We start from the raw sequence: 14,539 nt of genomic DNA on the forward strand, positions 1-14,539 counted from the left end.
TAGTAACTTAGAGATGCTCCAGTGTCAATCTATTATTTAATAGATTTAGTATTGTACTTACAAAACTTCTTGATTATAGAAATTTTCTATAAAAGGAAAAAGGACATAGTTATAACAATGTCATATATCACAACTCCCTTAGCTCTGTTTGATTCCAGGCATGAGTCATATCTGATAGTCAAACATGTAGTCACGGGGTGTAGCAAGGCTCAGGATTAACTAGGTGGGGAAATTTCTTTTTCAGAAAGGAAATAGCACAATGGGGAAATAGAGTTAAGAGGATCCTACCTAGGCTAAAACTTTTCTTTTTTTTTCTTTTGCACTTAATAGTATTTTTTCCAATTACATGTAAAGAAAGTTTTCAACATTCATTTTTGTAATATTTTGAATTCCAGATTTTTCTTCTTCCCTCCCTTCCCCCACCAAGATAGCAAGCCATCTGATACAGATCATATATGTACAGTCACGTTAAACATATTTCCACATTAGTCATGTTGTGAAAGAAGAATCAGAACAAAAGAGAAAAACCATGAGAAAGAAAAAAAACAAACCAAAAAAAAGTGAAAGTAATATGCTTCAATCTGCATTTAGACTCCATAGTTCTTTCTCTGGATGTGGATAGCATTTTCCATCATGAGTCTTTTGGAACTGTCTTAGATCACTGTACTGCTGAGAAGAGCTAAGTCTATCATAGGTGATCATAGCACAATGTTGCAGTTACTGTGTACAATGGTTTCCTGGTTCTGCTCACTTCACTGAGCATCAGTTCATGTAAGTCTTTCTAGGTTTTTCTGAAATCTGCCTGCTCATCATTTTTTATAGCACAGTAGTATTCCATGACATTCATATACCACAATTTGTTCAGTCATTCCCAATCCAAAACTCTTCCCAGGTACAAACAACAAATACTTGATAGTTGGTTCATCATTAATATGTTGAAGCTACATCTTTAAACCACTATAAACACTTTCATAATAGCCAAAAATTTCAAATGAAAACTTGCTATTATAGTAAATTTATTAACTGCTTTATAACAAAATTTACCTTATTAAATATTTAACAATTTTCAAATATCTATTTTTATCCCATCCTTTTAAAAGCCCAATTCATGTGTAACAGCATACAGATTAAAAAGTTGTTTTTTCTGACAGCATTTCCATTACAACGGTCTCTTAAATTTCACTATATTGTATAATATAAGAGAATATAAGAAAATTACTATATAATAGTATACTATAGAATATTATAGAATATAATTATATATAATTATATAATATACTATGTAATAACTATATAAGAGAATTAGAAATAAAATAATAACATAAACAACATTTAAAACCTGAAGCAAAACTTCAGATGACATCAATTGCATTTTCAAATTATCACATAGAAAAATCAATGATCTTATGATTACTTTTGGCATTTTAAAACCACTTTAGAGTTATCAGGTATGGAACAATTATATTCAATTAAAGAAATAATAATAATATAGTGCTTAGAATATGCCAGTCACTGTGTTAAACACTTTACAATCATTATATCATTTTGATCTTCACAATGATAACTACCATTGTTATTTTTCTCCTTACAGATCAAAGATAAGATAATTTGCCTAAGATTATACAGCTAATAATTTTCTGCAACCAGAATGTAATTCAAATTTCCCTACATTTTTCCAGTATTTTTTTTTCAATACCAGTATTTGGGAATCTGATTTGGGATGGGAGGGGTTAATTGGGAGAAGGTCTCTTGATCTAGGGGAGTCACAGGAGTCTCTTTGGTTTAAACAATCTTTTCTCTTTTCATGGCCAAAAATGCCAAAGAAGGATTAACAAGAGGTTGCTGTAAGGTGCAAACCATTTACCTTTTTTTTTTTCTTTCTTCACTCTGGGCTTGCTTCCAAATGAGCTGCCTTCCTTCATTGCCCTAGAAAAATGAAGCTATTGATCTTGCCATTTACTTTTAAAACTTTTATAAAATCCAATCCTTATTTTTCCTTAAAAAATTCTACAGAGTGGTACCCCAAAGCTTATTAAGATATTTCAGAAATGAGTGAGTTCCTAGAACTACCCCAAGATCTCAGGGGTTCTCCCCTGCAATCTTAAAATAATTAATCATCAGACTCCTTAATCTGCTAAAATGTTTTTAGTAGTTCTACAAACTTTGATTATCTGACTTTATTTTTGTAATTTCAACATAGCCAAAGCTGAAATGACAGAAAAAGTGTCTTGCAGATTTTTTTCTTTTTCTCTTTTCTTATAACCTAATTTCCCAAGGAAAGCCTAAAGTGGGAATTAGTTCTACCTACTGGGACAATTGCTTCAGGCATGAAAGCTAATGAGCTTTTCCAGTGTTCTAAACTCCTTGGCTACAGCCCTTAGAAGTTTTCTGGCTGGCTGCATTTAAAATCTTTCAAGGTAACATCATCCAGCTCAACACAAATACAACACAGACATTTTACATTTTACAGAGATACAAACACAGACAAAATGACAAGACAGATACAAACAGACACAGATAGTTTTAACAAAGAGTGCAGTTACAATCCTAATTTTACCGGTTTTTAACAGAGGCACACAGTTACTAGTGCATGCAATTTCAACTTTATAGAGGTGTTCAGTTTAAAAAACAACAGAGGCACATACAGGGACAAGAGGCATGTAGTTACAATTGTTCAGAGGCATGCAATAAAAACAAACAAACAACAACAATAACAATAACAACAAAACAGCAGAGGCACTCAGAGAGTCCAATTAACAGAGGTGTGTAGTTTAAGAAAGGACATCCTTAGCAGAGTAACTGAGATGAACTAGGTCAGTAAAGGGGGCCTGCAGTTTTCCTCACAAAGAAAGGTGAGCTCAACCAAGGTGGGAGCTTGGAGGATTGGAGCAGGGACAAGGGCAGAGGACTTATGAGATGAGAACGGTTGGACTCTGCAGAAATAAATCTCTGATGGCGTCTGGTCCATTCCTGCTGGTACTGGAGAGACCAATAGGCCAGTTCCATATCCAATCCTACCTCTGACACCAACTAATGTCCATCAGACTGAACTGGCCTCTAACCTGTGGATGGTTGGAGGCAAACAAAGTAGGCCTGAGACAGGAGAGTTAGGAAATCAAACAGAAGTTTAATTTCAAAGTGAAGGAAACAGCTTGCAAGCAAGGAGGGATCTGGACACATGTGCCAAGACCCCACCCCTAGTGGGGGGACCCAAGGCAGTATGGGGAGATCTCAGTACTTATACCAATGGCTGCACAGTGAGCTGTAGCACTGACAATGATGGGTAACAGCAACAGGGAGACAAGTTTGATTCATAGCAAGGCTTCATGATCAGAATATGGATACAGCAGGTTGTCCAAGCTCAGAGAACACCTGGTGCTGGTCAAGCAATACAATAATTACCTAATTTTGCCAGAGGATGAGATCATCCAGAGAGTGAGTGCAAAGGATTATTGTTATGCCAAGCTCAGGGCACAACTTGCTTGCTAGGCCTTAGTTCTGGAAAAGAGGGTGTCTCCTAATATCTTGACAGGACCAAGTGGAATTCCTTAACCAAGCCTCCTAGCCTCAGAGGAGTTTCTGAACCACACTGTCTGTATTTAGTGGAAGAACTCTTGGATGAAGCAGGAGCTGGAGCTGAAGACTGACAAGACACAGAACCTAAATGAGGAAGAGAATTAGTGTTATTATTATGTAGATGTTTTACTAATCCCAAATTCTTTCCTCACTTGGGTATGGAAAGACTTCCCTGATGATCTCTTTTGCATCCATGATCTCAGGCATCATCTGTTTGCAGATGGCTTCTAAATCTATATATCAAGTCTTATTCTCTTCCCTGAGCTCCAGTCCCAAATCATCAATTTCCTGCTGGACAGCTCCACTTGAATACCTATAAGCAGCTCAAACACAATACATCCAAACTTGATCTCATTATCTTGCACTTGGCCCCTTCTTCAAATCTTCATTGGGATCAACAAAACTGGGGGGTTAGGCAGGAGTTGTGAGATGAAGTCAGAGAAGTGGTCTCCAACTAGGTTCAGTGTCCCACAGAGTAGATTTGGTAACCCACTATGGAGGGAGGAGCATGTCAGTGACTAGCAAAATGATGGTTTGTCTCACACCATATCTTCTACCAAGATGGCATCCTTTTCTAGAAGTAGCAGGCTAGCCATGACTACTCTTGTCTCAAATGCACCTATATCTCTGAGGGCATAGATAATAAACTCACAGAAGAGAAAAAGTGTTGCATTTGCTGAAGTGTATATCCAGATGATTCAAGGGGGAAAAACCTAGTTTAACTTGTTCAGAAAACCAGGCAAAAGTAGAGAATCTTTTGCCTAAATATTTTAGGTAATAGTAACTATGAAGACCTGGCTTATGCATTAAGATCTGCATTATTTAAGGGAAGCCTACAGTTCCTACTGGGGACACCATGCAGTTTTGTTATATAGGAAAATGTCCTTGGGTGAAAAAAATGAGTCATCTACTGAATCATTTCCAGAAACAGATCTCCAGATGTGAAAGATGCATATGTTAATGACTTTTACTCCTGAGTACATGATATATAAGGGAGGTGGGTGGGTAAATCTAGGGGGAGCATTGTTCTCTTCTATTCTGTCTTGTAGGAAATGTGTTAAACATAAACAATTTTTTAAAATGTCACAACCATTTCAAAGCTGTACTATTACATTTTTTTTAGAATAGCCCAGCTCCCATATGGATAGAAAATTGTGCTTTCATTCAGGGACATCTTATCTAATGTGATCAGACTAATGTTAAGCTGATGAGCATTTTTCTCAAGTATTATCAACTCTAGAAATGAAGGATTATTTTTACATGTGTACACAATTACTAGCTTCCTAATATAATAGGTTTATAACATCAATTCACTGCCTCCTTTCATGCTCTGATTTTGATGTTTGATATGCTCTCATGGGAGCTTAAACTTTGAGTACAAGAGATGGGGAGATTTAAAAGTCTAGTTAGGAAAGAGTAGTATTTACTGTTGGGGACTATGTTTCATAGAGAATCTGAGGCACCAGCACCTTAAAGTCTTCTAAGGAAGTTCCATTGGCAGAGAGTTTTGTAAGGTGAAGAACTACACAATAGATTCTATTCTTGGAAGAATTGTAACTATTATTGCAATTATGCTCCAGTGAAGTCCTATTTCAATGCCTCTTCAAGGCACAGAAGTAACTCTGGGTTTTCAAAGGCTATGCCAGTGTGGTACAACCAAAGCAGGTCTTAATGAGCTTGAAAGAACATGGGAATGATGATAGACTGTCACAGGAGAAGAATCAATCTAGTTAAGTTTGGAAAGACTCATCATCAGAAGTCTGCCCATAGGAGATGAATGTTTGTGGTCATTATAAATCATAAAACTAGTACTGAGATTTTGACATGCATTAATTGATAAAGGGAACACTCAGTGAGGAAATCAGATATTTTTAAGGCGTTGTTATCATTACTGATAGCAATCACAAGGTAGCATGGAAATGGAAAGAGCACTAGATTTGGAGTCAGAAGACTTGAAATTCAAGGACTGGCTCTGTCACCCTAGGCAAGTTATTTCCTCCTTCCTCCTGCCTATTGAGCCTAAAATTCCAAATCATATTTGCAGTAGGTACTTTGTAGGGTTGTCATGAGGGAAAGACTTTGAAAAATATAATAAGTTATATGGGACTTGTGATTCAATTAGCATAGGGAACTTCTGGATTACGAAATTACCCCTACCAATGCAAGCTGGCATCTTCTCTGTGACTTACAATCTTTTAAAGTTTTCCTTTAAGTCTCAGCTAAAATACTGTCTCCTACAGGAAGCCCTTCGTTATTCTAGTGCTTCCCCTCTTTTAATTATTTCCTATTTATCCTGCATATAGCTTTCTTTGTATATGGGGTATTCAGAGAAGGCTAGTACCCTAACCTGGTGTGAGGGTTTGTTGAACCTTTTTCAGAGCTGCTCATCTACCTTTGGTGTCCACTTGTCACAGGTGTCTCACCTGTGACTCCAAGAAACTGTAGCATGAACAGCAGCCACACCCCCAAGTAAAACTGTCTTATCAGACAGGCTAAACCAGGTTGAGGGTAACTGACAGACCTCAAACTCCATGGTGAGTTAGGGGATGTCTACCGCAAGCATGTGAAGACTTCTCCATGCTGAATGGGTGGATGATGACAATTTGTTCCAATGGGCAAGAAGGCGGCTGAAGCAAGTGTGGTGGAGTGCTTGGAGCTCAGTCAGACACTGAAGATGCCAAGGTTATTCACTACATGCTGGGCCATCACCAGTCATCTTTACTTTTGAACTGCTACTCTCTTCCAGAGTGAGGCTGATAATTTTGCCATTGGTCTTCTTTGAAAACTGGAAGATTAGATAGATAGATATAGATACAGATATAGATAGAGATATATTCTCTCATATGTGTGTTGTTCAATCGTGTCCAGCTCTTCATGACCCCATTTGGGGTTTTCTTAGTAAAGATACTGTACTGGTTCTCCATTCCCTTCTCCAGCTCATTTTACATAAGAATAACTGAGGCAAACAGGGTTAAGTGACTTGCCCAGGGTCACACAGCTAGGAAGTGTCTGAGATGGGGATTGGAACTCCTGCTCCTGATTCCAGGGCAGTGCTCTATGCACTGCATCACCTAGCACCTCTATGTAGGATATAAATATATTTCATATATATATGCATGCATGTATATATGTACATACACAGACATACATATACATGTATATGTATATACCCATATATATCCCACATATGTGTGTGTATATATAGCTTCCTTTATGTGCACACACAAGATTATTTTTAAATTTACTTTTAAATAAATTCATCATGGAAAGGAGGGCTAAATTGCAGTTTGCAGTTTACAGTTTAAGGGAAATCCAGATGTAATTTTTTTCACCATCCAAGTTCAGCCACTCCACAAACTCTCAGCAGGCACAGCCCCGCACCCGTGCGCGCCGCCCCACGGCAGACTCGGGCCCGCTCCCTCCTCTCCACTCCATCCCCTCCCGGAGTCTCCGCACCACGTGACCTCGCTACGCGGCGGCTCCGGCGTGCGGGCGTCGCGCTCTGATGAGTTTACGGAACCGGCTGATCGGGCGCCTGCTGCCGCCGCCGCCGTCGCCTCTGCCGCCTCCGCCTCGGCTCGGGCTCGGGCTCGGGCTGCGCCGCTCCGGGCCTTAGCCGCAGAAGCCTCTGCGGGCGTGAGCCGCCGCGGCGCGTGGACATGGAGCCGTGAGTGCCCAGCGAAGGGGCGGGGGGGAGGGACCCAGGCCGGCGACGGCCGGGAGAGGAGGAGGGAGGGACCCAGGTGGGACCGAGGCGTTTCTGGTGTCTGTCTGGTGGGAGGGTGGAGGGGGGACTCCTGTGCAAGTTTGCCTTCCAGGCCAACCCCATCCCCCCGCTCCGCCCCGGGATGAACGAGCCCTTCCCCCCGTCCTCCCCCCATATGGTTGGAGCTTCGTTCCCGGGGCGCCCCCCCTGCGGGGCCTTGGGTTGGGCTGCCCTTCCCTCCTCAGCGCAAGCGCGTATGCAGCCGCCGGGGGGGTGGGGAGGACGGCAATGGTGGGGGGGGCGGGCCCTCCTTGTACACGTGGAACCTGGATACCTACAGTGACTAAAGGTCGGGGCATTGGATCCGGGATGGGGACGGGGACGAGGGGGAGGGCAGAGGGATGCCCAGGTGAGGAATCCGTAGGTAGCTGAGATGTACATCGACAACTGGCCCTTCACGGTCTTTAGAGGGGAATGGGTTCAATGCAACAAACGTTTATTGAGGGACTAGTGGATGGAGGCTTTGGCAGCAGGAAGACCTAGGTTCGAGCGTGGCGCTTGGCACACCGGCTGTGAGACTAGGGGTGAGTCCCATGACCTTTCAGGGCTGCAGAAGACACTTAGTTACGAAGGAGTTTGCTGCTCTGTATTGACGTAGGGAGTTTCCACACTAGGAGGTCATTAGCTTGATGAAGTCACAGGTCTGGACCAAAAGTGTGTGCGAGGCTCTGGGAACAGAAAGGCAGGTCTCTGCTTTCGAGTAGTTTACAGTGTATAGTGTAGGGCATTTTCAAAGCAGCATTGTTTAGGGCTTGGCTCTTGGAGTGAGGAAGACCCGGGTTCAAATCTTGCCTCAAATGAGGGTGTTGGAATTGATGACTTTTAAATTCCCTTCCAGTTCAAAATCTGTGATTCCTCCAAGCTCTTCCCTGCAACATTCCCTGACCCCCCAGACCTCGGGTTCACAACCTAGGAGTCACCCCAAACCCCTCACTATCTCTTTCCATCCCCCCCACATCCCCATATCCCATCTGTTGCCAAGGCCTGTCAATGTCACCTTTGCAGCATCTCTCCAGTACTCCCCCTTCTGACACTGCCACCCCTCTAGTGCAGGCCCTTAGCACGCACACCTGGACTATGGCAATAGCTGCTGGTGGGTCTGCCTACCTCTAGTCTCTCCCCACTCTAGTCCATCATCCATTCAGCCGCTAAAGGGATTTTCCCAAAACACAGGTCAGATCATGTTATCCCCTATTCAAGTGGTTTCCTGTTGCCTCCAGGATCAAACACAAAATGCTGTTTGGCCTTCAAAGCCCTTCATAACCTATCCCCCTTCTACCTTTCCATTCTAACACCTTACTCCCTGACAGATACTCTTTGATCTAGTGATACTGGCTTCCTGGTTCTTCCTTGAAAGAGATACTCCATCTCTTGGTCCTGAGCATTTTCTCTGGCTGTCCTCCATGCCTGAAGCAGCCTTCCTTCTCCAGTCTGCCTACCAATCTCACTGGCTTCCTTTAAGTCCCAACTAAAATTCTCCATTCTACAGGAAGTCTTCTTCAACTCCTCTTAATTCCTTCTGTTAATTATTTCCTATTTATCCTGTATATCGCTTGCTTTTTATATATGTGTTTGTGTGTATTCTCCCCCATTAGACTGTAAGTTCCTTGAAGGTAGGGACTGTCTTTTGCCTCTTTTTGTATCCCCATTGCTTAGCACAGTGCCTGATACATAGGAGGCTCTTAATAAATGCTGATGGATTGATTGACAACAAAGTATAATAGAAATATTGAGGTGAGGAAATAGATCATTTTGAGGAAGATGTTTGGAGGAGAGGTCTGAAGGAGTATGGGGCATGGTTTATGTGGGTAAAGGATGGTATTAATACTTGATGTTTTACAATGTAAAATGAAATTATAATATAAACTCTCTTTTAGGATGCTTATTTCTGTATAACAGCCTGATATTCATAACCCAGGGTAGATTTAGTAGTTAAAGGAGGGAAACCACTTAAACTGATGGTTTTCTTTCTCCTTATTTGGGGTTGTGAATTCTATGTTAGTTACCCTATTTGTAGAATAGGATGATGTGACTTGAGGTTAAGGGATTGTTTTGTGAAGCCTGAGATTGTCAGGGGTGTTGTATATTTAAAAGTAAGTGATTGAAAAGGCCTTCAGTGTATATGAAGTGCTGCAGTGGCTGTTTCATGTAGATAAGCGTCTGAGAAGCCTTGGGGAAACATCCAAAGAGAGGTACAATCTAATGTAAACCAGCGTTATGAAAAAAATGGATTTCATTATTATACACACCCATTTCCTTCATGAATGCTGTACCATTACAGCTTGCTTCCTGTATCGCCTTTAACTCATTAATTTTGTCATGCTGTTTCTTCTTTCTCATTGCTTACACCCCTTCCCCCCCACCTCCTGTGTTTCAAAGGTGATTTTTAGGCTTTCCCTTTGAATGGGAGTGGATTCATGACACATTAAGCTTTCAGATGGCCAGAATTTGCTTTCTGTAACTCTTTGTACATATATGCCTAGCCCAGCATCAGGTACAATTAGGTACTTTGTAAATGCCTTTTTGATGATGATGGGCTGGGTGACCTTAGCCAGCCTTACAGAGTTAGGAAAACCCTTGAGTTTTATTAGTTTTTCTATTAAAATACTGCTGACTTTGAGGCTTGCTTTGAGCTGCTTGCATCTCTAAAGTTCCTGGGTTTCATTGGCTTCTCTCCCTGAGGCCCCAAAGTGTCAGTTTCTAAAGCTCTTTTGTCAGGAAGTGGAGGTTACTTTGAAGGGACCAGAGTCACCTGGGTTTCCTCAGCAATCATCCAGAAAGGAAGACAAAAGAATTAAGAGATTCCACAGTGCATAGAGTTGCAAGAAGTCACAAATAATGTGATAGCTTGAGGTTGTGCTCTTGTTTTTATTATGTGCTGTAGCATCTGTCAGGTTGCAAGGTCATGTGTATCTCTGCTTGATGCTGTCTTTAGAAATGTAACGAATTTTCATCTCAACCGTACTGATTGGGATGTTGTTTCTGTGTACAAACTTTATCAGGGAAGCAACAATCTTGCTTGAGTAAAGTAAATAAGCATTTATTAAGTGCTTACTATGTGCCAGGCATTGTGTTAAGTGCTGGGGATATAAATCCAAGCAAAAAAAACAAAGGTAGTCCCAGCCCTCAAGTAGCTCATGTTCCATTGGTGAAAACCAACACATAAAAATAGGGCTCTCTCAAGCTCTTTTTTTGCCATCCCATGTTACCAAAAAAGAGATTTGTGTTTGTTTCTACTTAGTAACCCAGAAGTTCTGCCACTGAGGAGTCATTTTCGTCTACTGTGATACATTATCAGCGCCATGCTAGTCAGCAGGGGCTGTCCTAACTAGTTTTCATTTTAATTTAAAACTGAGTTCAGAGAGCAAGTGTGGCATTGGTAAGGATGAAGGGAGGCTAGGTGTGGCTGTTGAAATGGTAGAAAGAAGTAGAGGCAGTTGTGCTGTAAAAAGCGCAGAGTGGGAAGTCTATCTCAGCTCTGTTGTTTTCTAGGTGTATGGATTCAAGGCAAGTCATTTTTACCTCTTGGAGGTTCTGTTTTCTCATCTGTCAGATGAAAATAATATTTGCATTGCCTATCTCACAGGGTTGTTGTGAGAATCACATGAGATCACGAAGGTATAGCAGTTTTTAAAACTCTAAAGTGCTATGTAAGTATAAGCTATTATTAAGTGACTAAAAGTTCCACAAAGAAACACTGGCCATGGAAAAGGGTTGAGAGCAGACTCCTGGAAAGCCTCACAGCTCTACAGGTAGGGCCCAACTACTCTGAGCACCCCGCCAAACCCTAAGGGCCTCCCCATTACATATTAGTGCTGTAATTGATTTTTACAATACTGACTCCACAAAAAAGGCTAAATTAATTCAGTATAATAGATGTTTATGGACTTATGCCATGAACCCTGTTTAAGAATGTAGGGAACTATTTAACACATTTTAGAAAGATTTCCATTAAAAAAACAGTTAAAGTTTAAAAAAAAAATGTCTCAGCAGCCTCCTGGACAGCTGAGTTATGTAGAACAGTTTATTCCCAAACAGTGCCTGATAAATAGGCACTCTAATGAGTAGTCTAAGGAGGAAAAAGGCAAGGAAGGAGAACTATTCAGAATGGTAGGGAGGGAATGTCTGAAAGTCACTAATGCTTCTGCTTTAGTTATATATGATTTTTTTTGTTCATGTTCATGATTTGACATTTTCGTGTTCCTTGGAAGCTTCGATATTAACAGAACATTTTGATGTATAGTTAAAGAATTATTGCTTTTTGGATTTTATTGTTACAAATTAGCTGTTAACACAATGTAGGTTAGACATGGTGATCTACAAGGTCCCTTCCAGCTGTAACATGCTGTGTCTGTATCTGTGTGTGGGTCTGTGTCCAAATTGGCAAGTGTTTTCCTCAGCTGAAAAGAAAACTTAGTAAATAACAAAAATAAATCTAGTATAATGGGAATTATGATAGCTGTGGCAGGTAACTTGTCATAGTAGATCAAGAGCCATCTCACCTCCAAGTTAAGACTTGGGCTTAAGTCCTGCTTCTAAAGGGTCCTGGCTGTTGGGCAAGTCTTTAAACTCCCAGATTTTAAATTGTCAAGCAGCTGCTGTTCTTTCAACCTTGGTTCAAGGATGTTCCTCATTGGGAGTTTCCTATGTCAGTGAAATCACAGGTTTGGTCCCAGACCAGAAGTATTCAGACTCATATTCTTGACTTCTAGGTTGTTGGGAGAATCAAATAATGCAATGTAGGAAGAGTTTCTGGGGCGTGTTAAAGTGCTATGTAGAGAGAGGAAGGCGCTGAGCCTCTGACTTAACTAGATACGGAACTTTCAGGTGAGGAAATTCCCTTTTGCCGACATAGGGAGTTTTCTCATCTGAAAGTACCCGACAGCGAGGAAATTAGCAATAGTTTGTAGTCAGGAAGATCTGGGTTCAAGTTGTACATCTGACCCTTCTTAACTCTGTGATCATGGACATCACAGCTTTTAAACCTCAGTTTCCTCATCTGAAAAACTGGAATTAATACCTGTAGTACACATTCCTGTGGGATTATTGTAAGGGTTAGTCAGTCAGTTATTGTTTATTAAGTGCCTGCTTTGTGCCAGGCATTAAGTGCCAGACATATAAGAAAGGCAAAACGCAATCTCTGCTCTGAAAGAGTTCACAGCTAAAGAACTCTGCTCTTAAAGGGTTCACAGCTTGTAAACAACTATGTACCAGAAAGATATATGCAGACATAATCAACAGATGGAATATCCTAGCATGGAGGAAGTCAAGAAAGGCTTCCTGCAGAAAGTGGAATTTTAGCTGAGACTTGAAGGAAGCCGGAGAAGCCAGTCAGTAGGCTAAGATGGGGAAGGAGAAGGTTTCAGGCATGGGGGACAGTGAGTGAAAGTGCCCAGAATCAGGAGATAGAGGAACAGCAAAAAGACCAGGGTCACTAGATTGGTAGGTACATGAGGGCAGGGAATGTAAGGTAAAAGAGGATTAGAAAGGTAGGAAGAAACTAGCCAGTGTAGGGAGGACTTTAAAAGCCCCACAGGATCTTATATTTGATCCTAGAGGCAATAGGGAATTCTGGAGTTGATCCAATAGGGAAGTAACATGGTTAGACGTTCACTTTAAGAAGATTAATTTGATGGCTGAGTGGAGAATGGACTGGAGTTTGGAGGCTTGAGGCTTTTAGACCAAAGTGTGGCTATTGAAGTAGTCTGGGCATGAGATGATGACTGCATACTGACTTCCCTGGCTTCCTACAAGTCAGAGGAGAGAAGGGGGAATGTACAAGAGATATTCCAAAGATAGAACTGAAGGATTTGGCAGCTGATTGTGAGGGTGTGAGGGTGGTGGTATTGAGCGAGAGTGAGGAGTCCAGGAATGCCCCTTGTATTTCAAGGCTGGGTCCCTGGGGAGATGATGGTATCCTCAACAGTAAGAGAGAAGTTAGAAAGAGGGAAGTGTTTTGAAGGAGAGATAATGAGATCAGTTTTGGATATGTCGAGTTTAAGATGTCTGTGAGCCATTCAGTTTGAAATACCCAACAGGCAGAGATGCTAGACAAGAGTCAGGCGAGAGAAACAGACCTTGGAATCAACTGCATAGAGGTAATAGTTGACTCCATGGGAGCTGACTAGATCACCAAGTGAAATGGTATAGAGAGAGAAAAGAAGAGGACCTAGAACAGAGGCTGGGTCAAATGAAATGATGCATGCCAAGGGCTTGAAAAACTTGAAAGTAATATATGTACATGCATGCATATGTATATATGTGCATGGGTATTAAACATATATGTCAGTTCTTAATGGCAGAAAGTTTGAATCTAGGTGTCCTGACTGCTAGTCTAGTGTTCTTTAAACTTTTAAAAGTGTATCGCTGGGCTTAAACTCTCATTAACGACAGCAACAACTCACAGGAGAGACATTGTTGCCTAGTGGATAGAGAGCATTTTTCCAGACCTTTTCTTCTCATTCTTCCTTCTCTTCTAATTCCAACACTTATGGCCCATTACCTGGCGTACTGCTTCCTTGAAGAGCTGGAGACCATCTCAGGTGAGTTCCTAAACTCCTTTGTACCCATTCTCTAAACTCCGCACCAACACTTACTTATTCTTCCTTTCCTCACTATGTCAGCTTGTCTTCAATCAATCAGGAAGCATTTATTATGTGCCAGGCACTTTTGAGTTCTGGGGATATGAATACAAACAAAAAAGGAACATCAGCTGTGGGGAGTGGGATGGGGAGTCAACTAGAGATGATCCTAAATGTCATTGGCTGCATTCCAGACTCATGGCATCTAACCCCACGTGGGGCCTCAGCTCAAGCACGTACTTCTTATGTGCCAGACACTGCAAAGCATTGGGGATGCAAAGAAAGGCAAAAGACAGTTCCTACTTTCAAGGAGCTCACAGTAACTTCCTTTAGTAATTCCAGGCGACAGGAATAGAACAAGCAGGCAGTGGGGTTTACCCAGAGCTGTGGATTGTGCAGTGGCTATGATGAAAGGAAAGAGAACATAGGTTTCTAGGGTGTTAGCCACAATATTTTTGTTAAAGGCTGATAAGAGGGAAAGCCGGAAGTTAACTGAAGAACTGGGAGAAGAGAAAACAATCAAGGAACTGTGGTCCTCAGTGGATGTGAAGAACAGGTTCAACAGTAATGTCTTACATTTACAGCTTACAGAGTGCTTTCCTCAGAAAAATCCTGG

The 14,539-nt window shown here is 41.4% G+C and overlaps 1 protein-coding gene across 2 annotated transcripts in view; it reads left to right on the forward strand.

Annotated features, from left to right (window-relative positions):
* LOC114031463 (transmembrane protein 181) overlaps positions 1–14,539 on the forward strand; it is a 90,954-nt gene that overhangs the window by 11,532 nt on the left and 64,883 nt on the right. Inside the window, exon 1 of one of the 2 annotated variants that reach the window (XM_027846533.1) lies at positions 7,188–7,243. The exons of the other annotated variant lie outside the window; for it this stretch is intronic. Coding sequence (XP_027702334.1) covers positions 7,236–7,243 — 8 coding nt within the window. The 5' untranslated portion in view covers positions 7,188–7,235. Of the gene's footprint in view, positions 1–7,187; positions 7,244–14,539 lie in introns of those variants that run through there. 2 annotated transcript variants of the gene reach the window in all.

Source organism: Vombatus ursinus, unplaced genomic scaffold (assembly GCF_900497805.2).
Source record: "Vombatus ursinus unplaced genomic scaffold, bare-nosed wombat genome assembly UNPS02015175.1, whole genome shotgun sequence".
NCBI lineage: Eukaryota > Metazoa > Chordata > Mammalia > Diprotodontia > Vombatidae > Vombatus > Vombatus ursinus.